At 39.7% G+C, this 24,779-nt stretch overlaps 1 protein-coding gene across 1 annotated transcript in view; it reads right to left on the bottom strand.

Annotated features, from left to right (window-relative positions):
- Positions 1-16,843: 16,843 nt before the first annotated feature.
- OPN5 (opsin 5) overlaps positions 16,844-24,779 on the bottom strand; it is a 28,192-nt gene continuing 20,256 nt past the window's right edge. Inside the window, exons 5-6 of the mRNA XM_008523631.1 lie at positions 22,145-22,386; positions 16,844-16,907 (exon numbers count right to left, since the gene is read on the bottom strand). Coding sequence (XP_008521853.1) covers positions 16,844-16,907; positions 22,145-22,386 — 306 coding nt within the window. The remainder of the gene's footprint in view (positions 16,908-22,144; positions 22,387-24,779) is intronic.

The following is a 24,779-nucleotide window of genomic DNA, read 5'->3' as shown; positions in this document are numbered from 1 at the left end:
ATGATATTATTTTTGTAGAATAACAGCGATGCTCAAAACATCGTTTAACTTCCAGTAGACAAAGCAGGTGGAAAAGCCCTCACTCATGAAGTCTTCTCTAGCTCCCTCATTGGCTTTCTGTGCTTTTTGGGAAGTCTTTGGGGCTCTCTGAGTCTGGGCACCTCCAGGACTGAATCACGGTTGGCTGACTGACTTCCTACGGCAAATAAGCACTTTAAACATTCATTGATTTGAAAGTCTGGTGCTAGCGGGAGCTCCCCAGGAACACGGAAAGGGTATTTTTCGTTCTGGATTATTACAACCTAATTAAACTAACCAAAAAATAAACAAGATTCACACTCTCACTTCACAATAACCATTGACATACACACACTTGGAACCAGGAACCAGGTGTGCAGGCCAAGAAAAAAATACATCTTTGTTTCTTCCTAGTGTCACAGATGCCAAAGTCAATGCTTACTCCATCTCTAGGCTGATACTTAGTGTGTGGTTGGCTCTTGTTTTTCTCTGGCTCATTGTTCTTGGTTTGGCTGAGGTTTCTCTCATCAATGAACCTAGAGGCAGGGCCATGTGCTCCTGTTTCAGAGGAGCGGGTCTCACATTGGCACACCCAGACACACTACGTCTTAAAGTGGACTGTGTTGTCATTTGTGCTGCCTTTCTGCTCTGGCTTTATTGCTCTCATTTTTTTGACCATTATTATTAACAATTTGTTTAGGACTTTGAGGGTCCATATATCATATTATTTTATCCCCAGAAAAAAAACATTTTAAGTGTTTATTGTTATCTCCATTTTCAAATAAGCAAACCGAGGCTCAAAGAAGAGAAATGATTTTCCCAAGGCCATTATATCAAAAGTATAAGAGTTGATTCCTTAACCCTGATTATCTAGTCCAAGGACCAGCACTCTTTTTGTTGTCATGGTGCCTCTACATTTTTAATAAGTTTTAAATTTATTCCTTCCTTAATTATGAGAGGGAATATAATAAATAATGGAATTATGGTGTTTGACTCTGTATCTCTCTTCTGTTTATCTGTCCAGAGACATGCATTTTAATCATCTGCAACGAATGATTGTTTATTATACAATTTTACGGTCTAGGTATATAAAAGATTAAACTGAATTGCTCTTGGTAATTACAACATGTGGAAAAAACCTACCACATTTGCCTACCTTGACCTACTTTAATGAAGCAATAATGTTCATTATTAGCAGCCCCACATCCAAGTGTTTCCTGTCTCCATGTGAGTGTGTCTCAGCCAGAATAAATGCTCAGTTAATCAGAGGTGTTTTAGTTTGCCTCAGTAAAGCTCTAATAATGCTGGTGCTTAATTCTCTGTAGCTATTACACAACTGTCTTGCTTCCCATGATACATTTGAAAATAATTACGTAACTTAAATTTTTCTGTGTAATTTTATATTTAGGGGAGATTATGCCAAACATGTACTATAGACGGCAATATTTTGACCTTGACAAGGAAAGCGAGATAAAAGGTAAATAGCTGCTGTTTCAACTCTCCATTCGGTGCTCTTCCCAGCTCTATCACACACACCTCCACTGAGGAACCACTAAGTGGTTCCACAGAGCCTCTCCCATCACTGATGGGACATGGACTAGAGCTTCCAAAACAGGTTGGGAGTGGAGGTGGGTGGATATCAAAATGAGCATCGGTAGAGTTGTCCATGGCTAGAACAAGCAAAGGGCTATGATGGTAGTTATAGGTTGTCCTAAGAAAATGAAATCTTTAGATTCCTCCTTTCCTACCCTAAAACATGGTTTACATTCTGAGGGAAGAACCAGACCTTACCTCTAGAATATTTTGAAAAGAGCATTGTCATTGGTAGACTCTCCTCTGCCAAGTAATTCTAGATTAAGGCTGTCTCCCCCACCTCCGTTTCCTTTGCCTCCCCAGTTCACATCAACCAGAACAGGCCGGGAGTCAGGGGCACACCCCATATGTCAATGCAACATTCACGATATAGTCAAAAGAAGTGCAGTGGACATAAATATCTAGGTTCTAATTCCAACTCTGTAATGAATTTGTGACCTTAGGCAAGACATGTACCTTCTCTGTGCTTTATTGGCTGAATAGGTATAATGCTGATCCTACCCTTTTACAAGGCATTGGGAAGTTTACCTAAAACAATAGATGTGAGGCTAATCTAAAAAGTACAAAGTGCAATGGAAATAGAAAATATTATTATTAAGCAAAATCCTTAGCCTAGTGACTCTGACCAAGTGTGTTTGGTTGCACCCTTATTTCCCGTGGCACTATAAGGAAACTTTATATATTAAAGCCACTAGCAGATGCTCACATCATCAGGTGTAAATAACACCTCCTCTCCAAATGTACAGCACAGATGTTAAGAGCTCAGTTTCCAGGGGTCACACAGACCTGGGGGTAAATCCTACCTCTGTCTCTTACCCGCTGTGTGATGGTTGTCAAGTTATTTCATATTTCTGAGCTTCAGTCTCTTCATGTGAAAATGGGGTAATATATTCATCTATAAATCACATCTCAAAGGGTTATTATAAGGATTAAATGAAGTAATGCATATAAAAAACATTTAACAGGGGCTGGCCCCGTGGCCGAGTGGTTAAGTTCGCGCGCTCCGCTGCAGGCGGCCCAGTGTTTCGTTGGTTCGAATCCTGGGCGCGGACATGGCACTGCTCATCAAACCATGCTGAGGCAGCGTCCCACATGCCACAACTAGAAGAACCCACAACGAAGAATACACAACTATGTACCGGGGGGGCTTTGGGGAGAAAAAGGAAAAAATAAAAAAAAATCTTTAAAAAAAAATAAAAAATAAATAAAAAACATTTAACAGAAAGCTTGGCACACAGTGAGTCCCTAGTAAATGTAAATATTCTCTCTTCACATTTCTTCCATATGATGTAAATAAGATCTGCTGAAAATAAAGAGGTCCAGGCTCAATTAATTTTGGAAGATACTGGTTTAAATGAGTTCTCAGTTGCAGACTTCTCAGAACCATTCATGTATTAATGTACAAGGCAACTCTTCAAAATACTTGAAGATCAGAACCCTTTATTTTTTGCAGTAGTTTTGAAGGACAGCATTTCTATGGATGATACTTTGGGAAATCTTATTCTCACAAATCAGACATTGATAAAATTGTGGTGAAATCCCAGGATGTTATTTGCTTCCAAATAATGGGGGGAGAGGGGAAGGAAGGAAGTGCATGAGGGTATATGTGAAACAAAATAAGCTGTGTGTTGATCATTGCTGCAACTAGGTGATGGATACACAGGAGTCCATTCTACAGCCATGCACCACATAACAATGTTTCAGTGAATGATGGACCTCATATACCATGGTGGTCCCATAAGATTAGAACTATATAGCCTAGGTGTATAGCAGGCTATACCATCTAGGTTTGTGTAAGTACACTCTATGATGTTCACAAAATGATGAAATCACCTAATTACACATTTCTCAAAACATATCCTCATCATTAAGTGATGCATGACTGCACTATTGTTTTGTGTATGTTTGAAAAATTCCATAATAGTTTTTGAAAAAATACTAAGCAAACTGCAAAAGAATATGTATGTATGTGTGTGTGTGAATATATATATATATATAAACACACACCAAAGTCTAAGAAGAATGGCTAATCTCCTGAGTTCACAGATGCTCTCAAGCAAAGCTAAGTTATCTTCTCTCACTCAACTTGGAGATGAAGCTCTTCACACACCTCATAGAACCTGAAGAGCTCACCTGTGATGCCAGCAGTCAAGAAGAACGCGGCTGGCTTAATCTTTTCTCTCATATGCCAACCAGATGTCTACTACAATCAAAATCAGCCAAAGGTTTGGCAGGAGGTAAAACAGAATCAGCCCCTGAGTAACAGAGAATTGAATATGTCATACACTCCATTGACTGGATGCAATAAGCAATAGGCTTGACTTGAAGATTTGAGCACATCTTTCATTTTAACTAAAGCTATCTTTTGGTAATGCTAAAGTTTCTAGCTGCCAGGGAATCCCAAAGGACTTGTAATTGGCCTAGAACCTAATTCACTTGCCGAAGTGCCCAATTTATTTTAGTAAGAGGATTATCTCTACTGATAATGATGAAATCACCAAGCAACTATAACTTTTTGGCTTTTTGGACAAATTCTCCCTAACCACCCTCTTGTTCTAAATGTCATTATTTTAAACATAGCTCATTATTTTTAATTATGCCCTATTAAAGGTATTTGCATATTTGCATCATGTATTTAATGGCTTAAACTCACTTTAGGGCATTAACAAAATCCTATTATTGTTCATTTAACCTTTAGAAAGTTCACAGATAGCTAACCCACATATCACCAAGATTTGTGTTCATGCATTAGTCATTTTCCAACTAGACCATTTCACAGTCTCCTGGCAGGCTCTTTTATTCATCTCGTATGTGCCTTCAATCCAGTCAAAATTTATAAGGTGCTTAAGTTTGTTTCCATCCTCTAAATTTCCATTTTCTTCATTCTCTCTGGTCAGGCATAATGACTTTTCTCTTCACCTAAGAATTATCTTTGAAATTAAGGTACACTTTTTTTATTTTTTCCTGTTGTATAGTCCAAATAAAGACAGAAAAAGAGCTATTCAATTGAGTTACAGGAATAATGGATTTCCATTCTCCTCTTTACAAAAAATTGATTCAGGTTGCCCTAGTTTGACTTCTTATTCCCCAAATACTTCTAAGAGTAGGCATCCCCAAGATCCTTAAGCAGAATAAAAAAAAGAGTAGGAAGTAATTCAATTGCAAGAATTAGACAGTTTCTGCCTACCTGAGACCCACATCTGGGAACCTGCAGCTGGGACATGGTAATAACCTCACATTAAGTGTAAAGAGTGGAAACAGTTCAGTATAGAAAGCCCACAGTATCCTCCTTGAAACTTAGTTGGCCTGAAACCCCAGAGAGATGGTCAGATACTGTGGTAAAGGCATCAGGACCAAACCCTAATCTAGTGACCCTTCCTATCAGTAGCAGACTCCTTTGCATTACTTTGTCAGTTATAAAAATGTATTTTCATCAATCCACACCCACCTCTGCCCAGCACCTCATCTGTAAGAGAACAAGTCAAATTACAGATGTGGAGTGAAGCTGCCCAGATGGAGCTGCAGCCTCATCTCCTTTAATCAGCACTACGTCCAGACCAGCTTTCACAAGCCCAGTTCAGTAGAAAGTGAGTTCCTTAGGCACTGGACTGGGGTGTGCAGTGGAAGATGTTGAAATCGCAGGTCTCCAGCACTCTGTAGTTGGTAACTCTGCCATTATACTAGAATGGGACCATTCAGCTAAGATATTTGACTTCAATATTCCTAGGGTGCATCATTATTTTTACATTCCTTGTTAATTACTTTTCTCCTGACAGGGTAAACAGGATGAGGGTGAGAGGTCAGAGAACTAACATTTGTAAGCTACCTCCTCTGTATGTGTCAGACACTATGTCAGCACTTTAGATGCACTCTCTACAACCAGAAAGTTTGTTATTTCCATTGCAGAGAAGAAAAAATTGAGTTTCAGAGAGAAGCATACCACCAGTTAGTGGAGAGATTCCCAAACTAAATTCAGACCCTAATCATACCACACACACACACACACACACACACACACACACACCAGAAGGACAGAGACTGGGATGGACATTGTCATGGAGAACAGCTTCTCCATGAACTCCTTTCTCCCTTTTCCCAGATACAATTAGTCCTGCAGATCTGAGCTTTCCAGATACATCTTATCCTTTTCCTTTCCTGGACATTTTAATGGCCACTATTCTACTTCAGGCCTCCTTTCTTATCTATTTCTCCTCCATAGTCTCCCAACTCATTTCCTTGTCTTCTATTTCTATGCAACGCCTAGAATGAATGCAACTTCCTAAGACTAACCTGTAAGGCCCTCTAGGATCTGCTCTCTATGCTTATGTATAGTCTAATTTCCTCCTACATACCTTTCAATCCATCTAATACAAACTGTCTCTGTCTTCTAGTTATGCCCCTCTGGAGGCCAGTCTCTCCACCTCCTCCTATGCCTGAAAACCTAATCTATCCTTTAAGTTTCTGCTCAAACTCTATTTCCTCCTTGAAGTCAAACCATCCATCCATCCCTTGATTCTGCCTTTCCTATTAGAAAGTGAGCTCCTTGAGGGTTAAATTCGTATCTCATTCAACATTACTACCCAGTCACATGCTGGGCCAAGGTCATACAACTAACCGGAGGCAGAAGCCAGTTCTGATAGCTCCCTTAGCAATGCTCTTTCCAATAAGCAAGTCACTTAGGGCTTTGCTGGAATCACAATAGGGTTTTGCGCTAACCCCATGTGCTATTCAGAACATCTGAAGCAAACTGTATCCTCAAAAGTGTCTCCTTCAGATACATGGGAGGGACCTCTTATGCAACTTCTTGATTATCTATGACAGATTAGCTTGTGGATTTGTGAAGAATGAAGATTTCATTTGGAGAATCTGATCAACAGCAGGACGGCATGATAAAAACTATCAACCAAATAACATTTTATCACAGAAAAAAATAACTATTATGATGTTGGCTCATAAACAAGTCTTCCTTAGTTCTCTAGTGGCCAATCTGCCCACAGAACAGACTCCTTAATTTCACTAAAGTGCTCTTCTTGCCAGGCTCCACATCCCTCATGTGTGGCATGATAATTTCAAAAATATATCATATTATGTATTGGGATCTTCATTCCAATAAATATATATTCCAACCAACCGCTCTGGACATAGTTTTGAGTTTACGGGGAACTGAGCTGATTTCTCCTCTCCAGAGTGAAAAGCAGAGAAGTTATTGAGCAAGTATCTGAATTAACCTGGGAGAGAAGATAGGAAGAGGGGCAGTTTTAGGTCATAAAAAATTATTCTCTATCTCATTTCAATAACCTAAGCCAGACTTATTTTAATCAAGAAGGGCATTTCCTTTGCCTTTGCTATCCGCTACCCACATCCAATTAATCACCAACTCTTGTCAATTTTTATTTCCAAAATACACCTAAAATCCATCCCTTCCTCTGTAGCCTGAGTACCCCTATTCAGACCCTCATCAGCCATCACCTAGATTAATTTTCCCGTCACTCCTTCTTAAAACCTTCCTTCAATGCTCTTCAAACTGTGGAGTGTATAAGAATCACCTGGGATGTTTATTTAAACGCAGATTGAAATAAACACTACAAAATTTAAACATCACACAGATTTAAATAGGTAGCACTCCACAGAGAATTTGATGTAGAAGTGGGGCCTGATGATTTCTGCTTTAAACAAGCATCCCAGGCAACTCTGATACAGGTGTTCCCATTGCCATGTTTTGATAAGAATGATGACTACATTGACCTCAAATATATGGCCCAAAATGGAAATATGAAAAAAAAATACATGTACTAAAACACTTACATAGTTTCCTATAGTCAACTGAAAATGAAGGACACTAGTGGCCACAATGTCATAATGTTCACAGACCTTCACGAATTGATGGCATCTTCCCGGTCTCCTACCCAAGTTCTGAGAGCCTCCATAACACACCATGTCATGAGGTTCTCTCTGGTTTTGAAGACCCTCAAAGCAATTTCTTCTGACCAACTCCTATTAGCAACTCCCTCTTTCAGAAATGTCTCCAGGTCCCATCCCCTTCCCACAACAATCTGGCCTTGGAAAGCCTTCTTATGCTCTTGCAGCTCCCTGTGCAACCTCTATCATAGCACTGTCATAATGTGTTGAAATCATCTGTTTACTCATCTGTTTTTCCACCAGACCACGACCTCTTTTCGTATATGCAGCATGCATTATTTTTTGCGTAGCTTCTATGTAAGAAGCACTCATTAAATAATGTTTCTTGAATTTATCCTCACCTGCTATTACCTCATCACCCCCCATACAACTGGTTCCCTTATAACATAAACAGAGTTAGGACTTGAGACATCTGGTCTGGGACCTCCTGACTCCATTAAAAGGAATAGAAATCAGTTGTTAATTTCCCATCCCACTTGTAAATCAAGCAAGGAAGTATAATTATTATAAGAGACTTAGAGTAGGATTTTAAAGCAAGCAAGCTGGAAGGAAGAAATCTAAACACAGAATAAACCCCTGTTGATCCCTAAGCTAAAAAAGGCACAGGCTCTGGAGGCAGCATGAGAGAGCTGGAATCCCAGCTCTTCCACTGACAGGCTGTAGGATTTTGAGCTGTTGCATAAATTCTCTTTGACTCAGTCCTCATAGTCGACAAAGAATAGCCACTAGAGTTAAGACATGTAAAACAGTAAAGCAGATTTTGGAAAAAATTTTTTGTGTGTACCATAAAGTACATTTTTAGGCTCTGCAAGACAGTCTCTCAACTATTCCAAGGGGAAGCAGCCATAGACATAGGTGAATAAATGAGTGTGGTTGTGTTCCAATAAAACTTTATTTACAAGAACAGGCAGTGGGCTGGATTTGGCCCTAGGGCTGTGGTTTGCTGACCTCTGCACTACAGCAATGTTTGCACATGTTAAACTTAATAATATTGCAGCTGTTATTATTTTCCTTGGAGAAATTTACTTCTTGGCAAATAACTCAAGTTTCAACATTTTATACAAACTTTAACTGTGTGGTTCCCACTATAATGAGAACACAGCTCACCTATTTGTGCTAATTGGAATTAACACGAAACAGGCTGCCCACAGAGACTCACAACCTCAGAGGATTTCCCACCACTGCTCATTTATGTTGATCATCAGAAATAAAACCAATAGAGTATTTTCTGGGATAATAGAGCTTCCCATGTAATTTCGACCATTCTGAAATCCAAAACTTAATTTGAAAAACCCCGTAAGACACTGTAATGGGAAACACACAACAAAAGCAGAAGCCTGGCCAATGTGAATGATTTTGTTCATTTGAAAATCATTTATATTGAATGATAAACTATGTTAATTAATAATTGTGCTAAATTAAATCAAGACGACGTCGAATGAAACCAAGGTAGCAAACTGCTGAATATGGAATACATTGCTCCCTTTTTTCTTCCCTCCAGTATCACATTTACACTTATAGTGCCAAACATATATATACACACATATGTATATACATATACATATGTGTGTATATATAAAACCTTCAGAATTTTTCAGCTATTTCTGATCAACAAGTCATGGCACTGATGCCACTACCTAGGAAATTTAGGATGACCAAGGGGTGAGGCAACAACTAGATGTTAGTTGTAGAGTTTGTTGCTAAATTATGCACACAACGATTTAACCACTTCTGGCATTTTCTCCAGGAGCTAAATATAAATAATTTTTTGGATGAATTTAAAGAAGCCACAACTGCCTTTTTTCATATCAACTTTTGCAAGCAAATATTCTTTTGTGGAATTTGCCTAGAAGTAGTTGTTGCTCTCCTCTGCCCACATACTCCCCCGCTTATTAGATCCTCCAACTGGTCGTGTCTGTCTGCAGGGTCTGGACCCGCAGCAGCTGCTTCAACCCAGCAGGAGAAAGGGAATGCCCTTGCTCATCCACTCTCTCAGGACCTCCACTCTCCCTCTCTTTCCTGCCTTACCTGCTCAACCCTTCATGCTCCAGGTGCTTTGACTCTTGCCATGAACGACTTTTAGTTGGTTGCTTCTTACAGAGCTGCTTGCCTGCTCTACTGGCTCCCAGATCACCTGACTGCTGATTTCCCAGACTGCCGTACTCCCAGTCCATGCCTTCTATTGCAGGCTCCTCGTTGGTGCCTGCCCAGCTACCTCAGGTAGCAATAACAGGAAAAGGCTCAGAAGAGGTGACCAGGGTCTTCTCTCACCCTTCATCTCCCCTTTCCTTGGAGAGGCATCATCTTTGGAGTGTGCCTGATTTCATCTCCATCCTGAGCTAGGGACATCATCTATGCCCCACATTCAGGCTCAACAGCAGAATTAGATTATCTTCTGGATGGATGCCCTCCCAACTCCCCACTGGCAGCGAGTTCCTGCAAAACACTAGCTTGGACGTGTTTGTACAATCTTCAGGCCCGGTCCCATATTCAGAGAAGCATGCCAGTTTCTTCACTCTCTGGGAGTATTCAGAGTGACTTGCTGCTTTAATATTATTCTTTTTCAATTCCAGTGCTTTAAAACTTTTATCAGTCTTGGCTCATACATGGCTTTACTTCCTACATGGATGGAATGTCAAAATTTATAGATTCAGATATAATTCTGGGAAGTTTGGATAAATCCCACACACTTGCTGCCAAATTTGGCTCATTTTTCAAAGGGATCAGATGCTTTTTTTTCCCTCTAACAAAAATAGACCTTGTTCATTTGGGTGTGTGTGTATGTGGGGTGGGTGGGCGTTGCAACTGGATGCCACTTTCAAAATAGAAAATACTTACAAAAGTGTAACTCTTGGTAATAAGGAAAACTCTCTTCCTCTCTGAATAAGTCAGCTCTGAGTAGTCAATCCTCACTAATACTGCTGTATGTGAGGAAATGCTGACTCCTCAACAGCCTCTTGTGCCCCTTCCCTGGTTTCTTGGGGAAGAGAATGGGCCCTTGTCCTCAGCATTCCACAGGAGGCTGTCATCTCAGAGTTCTCCCTCCGGGACACCTGGTACCATACTGTACCTTTGTTCTGAGGGTGGAACACAGCTTTGAGAGTGTCCTTCCCACAGAAGACTCATATCCCTAGTACACAGGGGCACTTTCAAAACCCCAGTTCTCTGCTCTTACACCAGCTGTCCGTTTGCTGGGGTGCTATTACTCAGACAAGTTCTGATTGTTACCAAGTTCAGTGGGGAAAGACTCATAACCACATTATTCTTAAGATAACCACTGACTTAACCAATTGTAATGGGCATGCAAATCACCTTGTTAAATTGCAGATTCTGGTTCAGTAGGTCAAGGTTGGGCCTAAGTTCTGTGTATCTATCCAGCTCCAAAGAAATACCCACATTCTAGATCTGAAGACTACACTCTGGGCAACAAGGATTTAGACCACACTATATACAGCATCATACGTAGACAGTAGCAGGTTAAAAAGCCTAGATAATCCTAGATAGATCTTTCAAAACAGAATTTTCTCTGCTTTGAATACTTTCTGTAGTTAGAAACCAGAGGATCAGGTAACTGAGAATTTCTGTCACTAGCTTGAACTCCAAAGAGAAATTTTGATTCTGTCTCTATATCCATAAGATCCATAGTGGGAAATTAGAGTGTTCTCACCTCAGTGAAGTGTCTATGAAAGGCTAATCATCTTGATCCTTCCATTAGAGCTAACTAGACAAGGCACTCTGGTTCCTTTTTCCTTCCAGGATGACTCCCACTGAAAGAGAGCAAACCTCTACTTTCTTGGTCTAATGCTACATGTTGCCCCCAGCCATGGCTCAGATAGTCAAGTATCTTCCCAAGGTGGCAGTTCCTAACACTAGCAGCTCCCTGCAGCAGAGATACCAGTGGTCACTCCCACAGAATCTTGGGGTCTCAAATAGCTTGAACATCACCCAGATCTATAGTGACCAGACATCTGAAGAACGCTCTCCTACCAACTTTAGAAAAGAGTTCACAGCGGTCACTATAGAACCCACTTGGAGTAATTATATGGTTTTTCTCATAATGGTGATAATAATAGCTTCCGTTTATGGTATACTTTCAATGGGCCAGTACTATCCTAAGAACCTTACAAACTTTATTCAGATTACTCACAACAAATCCTAATAAAGTAAGACTGTTCTTATTTCATAGCTGGGACAACTGAGGACATTGGGAGATCATGTAATTTGCCCACACTCATGTAGCAGATGAATGACAGAACTTGCATTTGAGATCAGGTCTGGCAAACTCAGCAACTGTACTCTGTACCTCTATACCATGCTGTCTCTCTGATGCTCTCGTGTTCGTTTGAGAGAAAATGTCTGATTCACAGTGCCTCAAATCACCTAACCTACCCAATTTTGTGGTATGCTGGGGAAGGAAATGGATTCATGAGATTTTCCTCTGCTTAAACCAATCAATCAAACATCCAGAGATTACAGGAGATCACTGCCCCCAGCAATGAATGACATCAGATAGAGAGGACTTGGTGAAAGCCCTATATTTCTCTTCTCATCTGGAGCACAAAGGCACATGTGCAAATCAGTTCCTAGGTTCTGTCCAGACATTTTGCAGTTTCTCAAAGTATCCCATCAAAGTAAATTCTATTGGTGCCTGTAGATACCCATCTAAAAATTATTCCTATTAAACCATTTACAATGTAGATATTTCACAAGACTTTGCCAAAACCCCCAAATTCTTAAAGAACTGAAAACACATCCTTCTCTTCTTTTGTATCTCCCAAACATTCAGGATAGTATATACTACAGGTACTGAATAAAAACTTCCTAAACGTAAAGCTGAGTGAGTGAAGGTAGTATTTGCCTATGTAGATTTGGCCAGCGTTAAAACCAAAACAAAGCAAAACCAATAATAATGCACATTTACAATTTGGAACAATTTTTGCTCTTAAATAACTTTCATGTAATATATCTAATATATGTCTGTCCAGTCTAGAGCCTGTGGCACATGTGAAGGCCCTTTTTGGGTAGTATATATATATATATAACAGTCTGTGATCAAACTGGGAAGGTCCCGACATACAATTACTATAGTGTCTCCTCTCTCCGGTGTGGTTAGGGAAAGCAGGTTCAAATTAATTGAAAGAAGTCCTTTAAAAGCCAATGCTTGTTTTGATCTAAATCTCTTAGATAAAATTATTTTCATAATATACTTCACATGGTTCCATAACTAATGAACATACATGTTGAAAGTTGCACAATCTTTGAAAAATCATTCAAGGTCACAGCGGCGAGCAGTGGTTTTGCTATGTAGTGGAGGCTCATGCCTTGATGTTGGGAACACCCTCCAACGTGTTTTTTTACCAAATCCCTTATAACTCGTATTTCTTGGCCTTTGCCCCTTTTTCACAAGAGGAGTACAGAATGGTCAACTCTGACCTCCTGGGCAATAGGTCTGGCTGGCTTTCTACAAAATTAGTTATTGAGTCAAAGGCCAATGCTACTTTCGCTAACTTTTTTTCTATAATAACGTATATTTTCACTCTATATAAAACGTCTTCTGATATTTCAGCAGTTTTTAAGACAATTTGTTATGCAGGCATCAGTGATCCCTTCAAGATCCTACTAGTCGGCTCCCTGTCTCTCTCTTCCTCTCTCCCTCCCCTTTCTGGTTCCTCTCTCATTTGCACTAACTTCATGGAAAACATTCCCACTGGTGGATTTGGGGTTCACATTTCTAAAGATCATTAAAGGTGGTAGTGTGTTTTTCAAGAGAAAAATTAATGAGACAAAAATTTTAGCTATGGTTTCAGTTCTAAACAAGCACAATGCCTGATTCTTGAGATAACTGCATTTCTAAGAGTCAAATAATTGGGGTTTCCTATATAGTATATTCCTATTGCCTCACTCTATTGGAAAAAATCAAAATACGTTTGGATTTTATCATGATTCTTGAAATCCAACCTTTCAAGTTAATAAAGCATTTCTATTCTTAACCCCATTTCACCAACTCACTTATTCATTCATAATACTAATGAGATAGGTCATATTCAAATGGGGGTCCATAGAAGCAAGTGAATTTAAAATAAAGAATAAACCAGGGATCTAGGATTTTGCATACTCAATTTCATACTCTATCCCATGCTTCCAAGTCATAACCTGATAGATACTCTTTTGAGTTCAACCATTTGATTTTTGAGTGCTCTTCCCACATCAGGCACTGAGCCAGTTACGAGAACCTAAAGGTGAGTAGGCATAGTGTCTGCTCAAGCTTTCCAAGTCTGTCTCACACACAACCCCACCAGCACACAAAGGTAATATGTCTTTTTTTTAAGCTAAAGCAAGCTAAATCAAATTTGTAGAAGTGTTTGGGGCCTACACAGAGCCCTCTCAATCATTGAGATCCCTGGGGCAGCCCCGAGAGCCTGGTGTAGGCAAGCCGACCCTCAAAGACTCATTGTTTTCTTCCTCCATTCCACCCAAAGACCACCTCTCTCCTTTCCTATCAATGCTGGTAACAATTCTGGTGCCTGGCAGCTCCCAGAGTGTCACAAAAAAATGTGGAACCAGAGTATAGAGGATCACTTTTTAAGTCACATTTTTAAAATTGGAAACAGAAGTTAATTTTCAGACCTTCCCCCAAAGCTCTTAGTACTTAAACTCTTCCTCCCCTCATAACTATACTAATCCTTTCTTATACATGCTTTTGAATGCTATGTTAAAAACCACATTCTAGTTAAATAATTAATAAATGGCAGCGTATATCTACCTTCACAGACTTCCATACAGTGTCAGTGTTAAATTCTACCTTCTAGACAAACTGACATCAATCTCAATGTTCTTTTCTACTTCTTTCCTCCATCATGCACTTCCATAATCATTGCAGCAAAAAACAAACAAAAACTCCTTCACTTCATTTTCTTCAGGTCTTTTGAAACCACTAATGTCTCCTTTAACATTCTTTTCCTACCTGCGTAACTTCTGAACTCTATAAGCCCCATATTATCATACATGACTTTAGGTTATTTTTAACTAGCTATTATTTTAAATATCTTCACTTGTGTTGTGGACACTGTGTTCAACAAATTCCAAATATAATTCATTATCTGACCCCAACCCCCTCCTGCATTTTCCCTTTCTGTAGATACCATTATCCTCACTGGTCCCTAGGTAGATGCCCCCAGGTCATCCCTCATTCCTCCATCTCCCATGCAAACAACTGTCAAGATCTCCTACTTCTTAAAATATTTTAAACCTGTATTCGCATCTCCATTTCTATTACCAATCCTTAACTCAGGCCCTCATAAATTATACTTTCTTTATAAAGCTGCCTAACTGGTCTCCCAACCTCTAATCTTGAAATCCCATCCCCACCCAGAACAATCCATCTCCACACTGCCATTAGACAGGTCTTTCTAAAAATCATAAACTTCATCACTTCCTTCCCCTGCCTAAAATCCTGCGGGGTCTCCCAATCACCTTCAGGATAAGATTGATATAACAGCATAAACAACAAGGCCCTTGGAGTCTCACCTGGCACTTGCTAACTACCATTGCTAGCCCTACTTATGACCACCAACACCTACATTAATAATAATAATTATAATAATAGCAATTGCTATTATGAAGGGGGTGCTTCCTCTGTTACATTCATGGTGCTAAGCGATTTATATGCATATTTTCTCATCTAAGCCTCACAATGACCCTGTGAGTGAATTGTTGTTACAATCCCCATTTTACAGGTTTGCCAAAGGGCACCGAGCAGGGTGCAGACACAGGCAGTCTGACTCATCACTCTAAACCTGTGTCCCCCTCCACCTAAGGTGCCACACTGTTTCACACCCCTATATTTTACGTCTGCCCAAAAGTCCCTTGCCTCTCTTTTGTAATGACGATACTGTCTCTTTTCTCCAGACTTTGGTAAGCAATCCCAAGTCTAAGGCAGAGTTGCCATTCCTTTTGCTTTAATCACAGAGTGTTTTATACACGCAACTATTTAGCGCTTGTATTACCACTGACACTCATCAACTGATTCTTCACTCCCCACCCCAACTCTGGAGACAACGAAAAGACAAAGAAACCAAAGCTGCCATGTACTGAGGGCTGAGCCTTGGAGAAGGATCCGATTCTCCAAAACTCCTCAGATAGAAGGAATGCAGAGAGTATGAATGGCACTAGAGGGGCCTCTCTCCTCCCTTTCTCTCTCTCTCACCAGCTCTTATCAGAAAGGGAGGATCAGAATTATTGAACAGGGCTTAGGTTTATAGCAGGAGGGAGAGCTGAATGGAGCAAGGCAGCATGGAGGATGCCCACTTAGGCTTTGAACTGAAAGAATTGCAATATAGATGGCCCCACTCATTGGATTAGGAAAGGAGATCAGACATTGGCTTGAAGGTCAATTTGGACTTAGTATTTACATGTCCGCCCCTTTCATTAGCTCTTAAAGGACAGGGATCTGCCTTCAAGGTGATTCCATCTCATTCTTCTCTGCATCTCTTTACCTGTAAACCTCACGAGGTATTTGTTGAAAACAAAGAACAAACAAAAGGAAGAACAGAGGTAACAAAAAACAAATGAATAAAAGAAACACTTATATATAGCTATCTCTGCTAAATTTGTTTCTTGAATAACTATAGCTAGGAATGCTCTGTCACATCCACTATTGTAGTACGTAGAGCTTAATGAGAAAAACCCATATAGGGAAAATTATCATCAGTGGAAATTACTTTTGTCCTTAAATCCCAAGATACAAGAGAGTTTTCCATTTAGGGATTTAAGGCAAAATTGATTTCCCTAGAGGACAGCTTGGTGGAATGACTACCACTAGAGTGTGACCCTCTGTCAGCACAGAAGAGAATGGCTGTGAGAATCAGAAGCATCTACCAGTCAAAAGCCAGGGTCCAACGCACTGTCCCAGTGATCACCCACCCAAATGAACTCCAGAAACTGCCTCCCTGACCCTACTTTAAGGAATAATAATGATGCTGTAATAAAATTAAACACCTTAATAAATAAAACTTTTAAACATTTTTCTTAATATCTCAGACTTAATACTGTTTGGCATGACAATAGGTTTTAAAATACAGTGAAAAGAAAACTTCAGGGAGGCTCATCCTAGTAATATTCCTGAAAGTAGTACCCTATAATCTAGTTTCCATTTGGCTATTGGAATTTCCCAGCGAATCCTGGCTTAAGGAAAAAGTGTACAAAATATAAAAATATAATATAAAGAGAAAAGTGTGGACACAATCAAACGTTAACAGCAGTGAAGAGGCAAATAAGTGAATAATTTTGTCCATGAGTGATGCTGTGTCCATCTTCATACCTCCTGATGGATTTCCAGCACAGCAGAAGACTTCCTGACTGTGGTTACAGTGTGCAGCCTAGAAGTAGGAGAAGAAAAATGCAGTTGAATATACATACAGACAGTCCCCACTTACAATGATTTGACTTATGATTTTTGGCTATATGATGGTGTGAAAGTGATAGCATTCAGTAGAAACCATACTTTGAATTTTGGATTTTGCCCTTTTCTCAGGCTGGCGATATGCAGTACTGTCTTCTCTTGTGATGCTGGGCACTGAGCAGAGGGTAAACAAGTGACACACTTGCAACCTTTCTGTACTCATATGACCACTCTGTTCTTTACTTTCAGTACTGTACTCAATAAATTACATGAGATATTCAACACTTTATTATAAAATAGGCTTTATGTTAAATGATTTTGCCCAACTGTAGGCTAAGGTAAGTGTTCTGAGTGTAGTTAAGGTAGGCTAGGCTAAGCTACGATGTTCAGTAGGTTAGGTGTATTAAATGCCTTTTCAACTTAAGTTATTTTCAACTTACAATGGGTTTATGGGACTAATCTCATTGTAAGTCAAGGAAGATCTGTATATATATATATATATATATACACACACACACACATACACACATACATATGTATATGTATATCATATCAAACTTGGCTACACAAGTTTGCACAAGACTTGCACAAGACTAGACTGCACAAGACGACTTAGAAAAAGATGGAAAACAATAATTCTATTTAGAATATTCAAAGTCAAGAAATCCCTTGGGTAGAGATTTCCCAAAAGAAGCCACTTATTCATGACACATTGCCTGTACCCTAGTGAGCTTCCTGTCCTCTAGGACAAAATTCATTGCATACCTACCCGTCACTCAGTTGGGCCTCGTGACTCACCTACTAAAGAGCAAGCTTTGGAAACACAGCACTCAAACTAAGGTGGTCAGGGGAGGTTTGATTACAGTAGCAGTGTCAGAATTTAGTCTTTGTTCTTCTCTGTTATTTATCTTTACTAAAATAGTAGGAATGTAAAAATGCCTTCACTATATATCCCAGTGTCTTTTTACCTTTTATATTATATCTAAGTTTAGCCTAACATCTGAAGTCTGGTTCACCTGTCGCTGACAATACGTGGCCCCATTGGTTTCTATGTAGGTGGGTGAAAGGCCTCTGACTCCATGAGCTGCACTGCCAATGTTTTCTTTCCCCAAGGTCTTGCTCACTCCTTTTCAACAATGGCTGTGTGAGAGTCATCTGGGAGAGTTGGCCAAACAACTGAAACTCAGGACCAATCAAGACAAATTAGACCGTCATCTTATATACTATACACAATATACACAAACGCCACAATTAACTCAAAATGGATTAAAGACTTGAATGTAACACCTGAAACCATAAAAATCCTAGAAGAAAACATAGGCAGTATGCTCTTTGACATCAGTCTTAGCAGTATCTTTTCGAATACCATGTCTTACCAGGCAAGGAAAACAAGAAAAAAAATAAACAAATGGGACTACATCAAAGTTAAAAGCTTCTGCACAGCAAAGGAAACCATCAACAAAATGAAAAGACAACCTAACAAATGGGAGAAGATATTTGTAAATCATATGTCCAATAAGGGGTTAATATCCAAAATATATAAAGAACTCATACAACTCAATAACAAAAAAACAAATAACCTGACTAAAAAACGGGCAGAGGATCTGAATAGACGTATTTCCAAAGAAGATATACAGAGGGCCAACAGGCACATGAAAAGATGTTCGACATCGTTAATTATTAGGGAAATGCAAATCAAAACCACAATGAGATATCACCTCACACCTGTCAGAATGGCAATTATTAAAAAGATAAGAAATAACAAGTGTTGGAGAAAAGGGAACTCTTGTACACTGCCGGTGGCAAAGTAAACTAGTGCAGCTACTATGGAAAAGAGTATGGCTATTCCTCAAAATATGAAAAATAGGGCCAGCCCGGTGGCTCAGCAGTTAAGTGCACGCATTCCACTTCAGCAGCCTAGGGTTCACCGGTTCGGATCCCAGGTGGGGACATGGCACCGCTTGGCAGGCCATGCTGTAGTAGCACCCCACATATAAAGTTAAGGAAGATGGGCATGGATGTCAGCTCAGGGCCAGTTTTCCTCAGCAAAAATAGGAGGATTGGCAGCAGATGTTAGCTCAGGGCTAATCTTCCTCAAAAGAAAAAAATAAAATAAAAATAGAACTACCATTTGATCCAGCTATTCCACTTCTGGGTATTTATCCAAAGAACACAAAAACACTAAATCAAAAAGATATGTGCACCCTTGTGTTCATTGCAGCATTATTCACAATAGCTAAGACTTGGAAACAACCTAAGTGTCCATTAACTGATGAAAGGATAAAGAAGATGTGGTATATGTATGAAATGGAATACTACTCAGCCATAGAAAAGATGAAATCTCACCATTGGCAACAACATGGATGGACCTTGTGGGTATTATGCTATGTGAAATAAGTCAGAAGGAGAAAGCCAAATACTGTATGATTTCACTCATAAGTGGAAAATAAAATAAAACAAACAAACAAACACATAGACACAGGAATAGATTGGCGATTATCAGAGGGGAAGTGGAGGGAGGGCAAACAAAAGGGGTAAAAGAGCACCTGTGTACTGTGACAGATGGCAACTAGATTTTGGGTGGTGAACACCATGGAGTCTACACAGAAACTGAAACATAAAGATGTATGCCTGAAATTTATATAATGTTATATGAACTGATGTTACCTCAATAAAAATTAATTACATTTTTGAAAAAGATCAATTAAAGCCAAATATCTTCAGGGGTCCAGGCAGCAGTAGTTTTTCAAAGTTCCCCAGGTGTCACTAATACACAGCCAGGGTAGAGAAGGACAACTTACAAAATACAGGAGACTACACCTGGATACCCAATGTGGTGAATAGTAGCATTTCAGAAAGGACTCTTGGCCACATTTCTTTCTTTAGTTCACTGGCTTCTACCAAAATCTCAGGGGACTCAATTCAGGGGAAAAAAGATAAGTTAACTTTTAATGAACTGTTACAATTACTGAAAATTTATTTCCACAATCTCATACTCAACACATTAGTTTTTTATTTGAATCTGAAATATTTCCCAAGAGGGCCTGCCATTAAAAGCAAATGCATTTCAGAGCTCAGAAAAGGAAGAACAAGGATTAATTAACCCAGTTTAATTCAATTTAATTGTGCTGGTAGTACATTAACCACTTTGGACTGGCTTCATATCACTTCCCCTCATTCCATGGGATTCCATGTAACCCACTTTCTTAGCTTCTTGATAATAACAAAGATAAACAAGGAGTTTTTTTTGGCTTCTTTGGAAAGCTAAAACAAAACTTCTGGTGGCCACTTCTCACCCTTCTGCTCTTGTCTGAAGCAGATCCTTCTAAAGTCTCCGACTCATCACACCTTTGCGGCATTTCGTTCCTGAAGATGCTTCAACTCTAGAATCCAAGGGCTTCTCCCTGCTACGGCACTGCCACCTGCTTTCTCCACTAAAAGATGAAACTCTGGAGTAAGCAAACAGCCCTTGTCTTCCTCCAGCAAAGCAAGTGCTGTATTCCGTGTAAATGGCTAATGGGAGCAGGTGAACTGAACTGTTTCTTGCCTGGCTGATTTTTCCAAAGGTTTGTGGCCTTAAGTCACTTTCTTCCACATAAATTTTCCTCTTTTCATTGTTGAATGGTGAATATTTATGTGCTTCTCACACTTGTGAGTGAATATACAGAACACAGAGTCAGTCTGAGGCAGAATTATGAGGTAGGTGAAATTTGCCTTCAGCCATTCCTGTCAAATTCCCATCTCCTTCAGAAGAAGAAGTGCCCCATTATTTTCTCCCACAACTGCTCTGTTCTCCCTACCTGCATTCATAATGAAGTATTAAGAGTGGGTAAGGATAAAGTGTTATTACTTCCAAAATAGATGCAATTTAGCATTTTAATTTATTTAATTCAACAGAGAAGGCATTAACCACCAATGATGTGGGGAAAAAAACACTAAGAATTGTTACCTAGCCCTTCTCACACACGCATTGCATGTAATTCTTACAATTGCAAAACATGAATATTGCCATCAGCCCATCCCAATTTTCAGCCCTAGTAGTTAATTTGTCCAAAGAATAGAGCTATTGTAAATAGCAAAATCGATCTTAAACACTGGTCTTCTACCTCAAAATTGTGTGTGTCTTCCCCTGTACCACAGCAACAATGACAATACTACCTTTTATTTGTGCCTTTTTTATTATCTTTTTCATTCATCCTGTATCTACACAGTAAGGAAACCAAAGGTCAAAAGATTTGTCACTTTCCCAGGCACAGTGAAAGAACAAGCTAAAAACCCACATCTCACAGCAACTTCCACCTTTTGTTCTTCTGTTTCCTACTTACTAAAGGAAAACAGTATTGAAAAATAACTAGACCTCGGGTAAGGATTAAGGGGCTCAGAGAACCTGGGGCCGTCTCAACACCCCTCACCTCAGACCATGAATTCAGGAGCCTGGTCCACATTCTACTGCTAAGACGGGCCCTGAGTGAAGACACAAGGACACCAATCATCCTCAACTCTTTACACACGCTGAGCCTTTAGGAAAAGTGGTGCCGGATCCCCAGTCACTTGTCCACTGTGTAGTAGAAATAGCGTAGATGGACAAGCATGGGTTTTGAAACCCAGTAGACTTGAATTTAAATCCCGGCTCTATTTCCTGGCTGTGTAAACATGGGCATCTCTCTTCATCTTAAACCTTACTTGAACCTTAGTTTCCTTATCTGACAAAGAGAAGGAATAATATGCAGCTCTCATGAAAATAAAAAGAACCTGGGAGAGAATAAAAATGTCATCTGCCTTCTCCCCTTCCTTTGCCTGCCCAAATGCTATACTCTCAGCTAATGGTAGAAATGTCCCAAACAGGAGAACCCTTCTGTTGTGAGAACTTAATTGTGGATTTGTGCCATGTGGAACAGTACTCTTGGAGTTAAATGGATTTGGTCCCCAGATAAGGAGTGAGGTATAGTGGTTGCAAGAATGAATGTGGCTCCATATCTTAGTTGCTCTACAATCAAAAATGGAATCACTTTTCTCATTATCTACCCATGTCGTTCAACTTTATATATCTGATTACTCGATTTTAGGAATGATAAACAGGAAATGAAGGCCTCCTTACACTACTCCTACGTGATAAGCTCTAACCCTAAGAAAACAGCATATGCGAGTGTCTTGAACCCCATGGGATTTTGAAACAAGGAGAGTATCATTCATTTCTAGCTTCTGAAGTTTTACCTGAAGTCTTCCAAAGATTTCTTCTTGGTTGCTTTCAAACCACCAGTTTGGCAACAGGCAAATTTGTAATCAATGACCTGGTAAATGATGGGGTTGTACATTGCTGCTGATTTTGCAAGCAGGGTTGGCACCACAGAGAGTTGTATGGGGATGGAGTCTGGCCTTCCAAAAGCTGACCACACAGAGACCACTGCGTAAGGGATCCAGGCAATCAGGAAGCCAGCACAAATCAACATTGCCACCTGGTGAGGGAAAGCAACAGAGAACAGAATCAAGACACACGGAGGAAAGGACGGGTGTGAGGGAGGAGCAGGTAGTGTATTTACACCCGAGAAAGTCTATCTATTATCTTTCCATTTATCTTTCCCACAGGAATCATTTCACATGGACTTCTGAGATGTTTAGCCAGAAGAAGTTATCACAATTCTTTATCCCATTTGCCACATCCTATCCATTCTCCCCTCTAAAATTTGAATTTACCCAAAGACCCAAAGTTTAACCCTATAAAATCTGTCAGATGGAGCCTCTGTTGGACAATAAATCATGCTAAAAAGACACCAGTGCTCCCAAAATTTCCAGATTTCTCAATCTACATCCCTTAAAACCTAGATGAAAACTATGGAAACTATGGAACTATGGAAACTATGTTCACCTTGCTGAAATTTTTAATCACCCTTATTTGCCTCAGGAAACTTAGAAACTCTGCCCTTGTTTGAAATTCTAATATGACTCTTCTTCACAGATTTCTATTAAATGTTACTTCTTTTGGCTCAAGTTTTTCTCAAGTTTGAGGCTCACACAGTAGAAATTCACTAGGAATAAAGCAAAATAGAATCACCAAGCTTTAATCAAAGTCATACAGTTGTATAAAACAAGACTATTACCAAAAAGGACTTTTCTCTCTCACAAAATTATAACTACTTTAGGGGCCTCTTGACTTTCAGACCAAAGAATAATTAGAGATAGGATTTAAAACGCCCTCGCTAGTTTCTCACCATCTGCAGTTCAGACCCTTTAATGATGTAATCTTAATTAGTGCCCTGTAACTATCTACCTGACCCTACAGATTATCTCACTTTAATTCAAAACAAGCACTTTGTGCAAGATATGATGCCAAGCGCTGTGGGGGACACCAGTGCACCTTAGTGCCTGAGCTGCGTCCGTCTGGAATATGAATAACTGCAGCCCAAGGCAGAATGGGATTCAAGTGCCAGCTCAGAGGAGGACAGAATTACATGCCATGGGGCAAATTAAGAACAGTTTTAAGAGGGATGTGGCATAGAATCTGCATGTTGGCAAGTGGAAATAAAGGAATAGTAGTGAGACCAGCACGAGCAAAGGCACAGGTGTGTGTGAGATTTGTGTAGGAATTAGTGAGCAATTCACCTTGGCATATGAGAAAGCAATAAAGGGAGATGAGTCTGGAGAGAAAGACAATGTCCATGTATTCAGAGTTTTGTATAACATCTTAGAGATGAGGCTGGAGAGAAAGATAACATCCAGGTATTCAGGGTTTTGTATAACGTACTACTGAGCCTGTACTTAATTCCACGTGCTTTGAGGAACTAGTAGGTTTTTGAGCAGGAGGCTTAATGAGAGCTGTGGTTAATAATATGAACCTGTAAAACGGAATGGAACAGGAAGAAATAGGAGGTAGAAAGATCATCATTTATTCCTTCAGTCAACAAGTATTATTGGGCATCTCCTATATGTTTTGTGTTGAGGATAAAGCAATGAACAAAGCAGACACAATCCCTGCCCACATAGAATTTCCACACTTAGCAGACTTGTTTAGGCAACAGTCTACACGAGAAATAAGAGGGGTCTTAACCAGAGTGCTGACATTGGCAAATGAGGTCCAAGCTTTGATGCTTATTGTGAAATTGAGCTATTTCAAGCCCTAGTTGAGAGAAAGTGAACTAACTTCAAAGTATCCTTACACTGTTATCTACTAGAATATTCTCTCTGTAAGATAAATAATGAAACTATATTCAAATTAATGCTCTGTGTAGTAGACATCTGGGTTGGTTGGTTTGTTTGTGTTTATCCTCATCTTCCCAGTATACCTTCTACCTTAGCATTGCCAGCATCCCTTCTGCCTCCTAAGAGTTAACATCACAAGCATCATATGATCAGTCTTACCAGAGGACTGCATGCCCCTGGCTACAATAGTAGGAACAGGAATGAGCACAAGACTAGAAAGAGTATAATCAGTCTCATCTTTGATATTGATTTATAAGGGAGTTCTAGTGGATTTTCCCTCATGGTTCTAGTAAAAGTGGGTCTTCCTTTTATCTTTGAGTTCAAGACCCTGGGAAGCTGTAAGGATGGAGCTAACTGCAGAAGGCACCACTTCCTCTTTTCCCATCACCTTATTTAAGAAGCAAGACTACCGCTCTCAACATCAGAGTCATGACAAGCAAGTGTGAAGGATCAATAAGAAGGAATGAGACACAAAATGTTTTATTAATAGTAGTTAAAGTAACAACATTTGTGCATATTTTTTTGTTTTAGAAATTCAGTTGGATACGTTTTTCTTATAACAAAGTCATTTGTGTGTGCATATACAATTCAAGATGCTTTCGTGGGAGAAGAGTACGGTATGCAGGGAATGGTCTGTACTCCTCGGGCTGCT

This window comes from Equus przewalskii, chromosome 19 (assembly GCF_037783145.1).
Source record: "Equus przewalskii isolate Varuska chromosome 19, EquPr2, whole genome shotgun sequence".
NCBI lineage: Eukaryota > Metazoa > Chordata > Mammalia > Perissodactyla > Equidae > Equus > Equus przewalskii.
The sequence above is the reverse complement of the archived record's forward strand: the minus strand, read 5'-3'. Positions and strand labels throughout refer to the sequence as shown.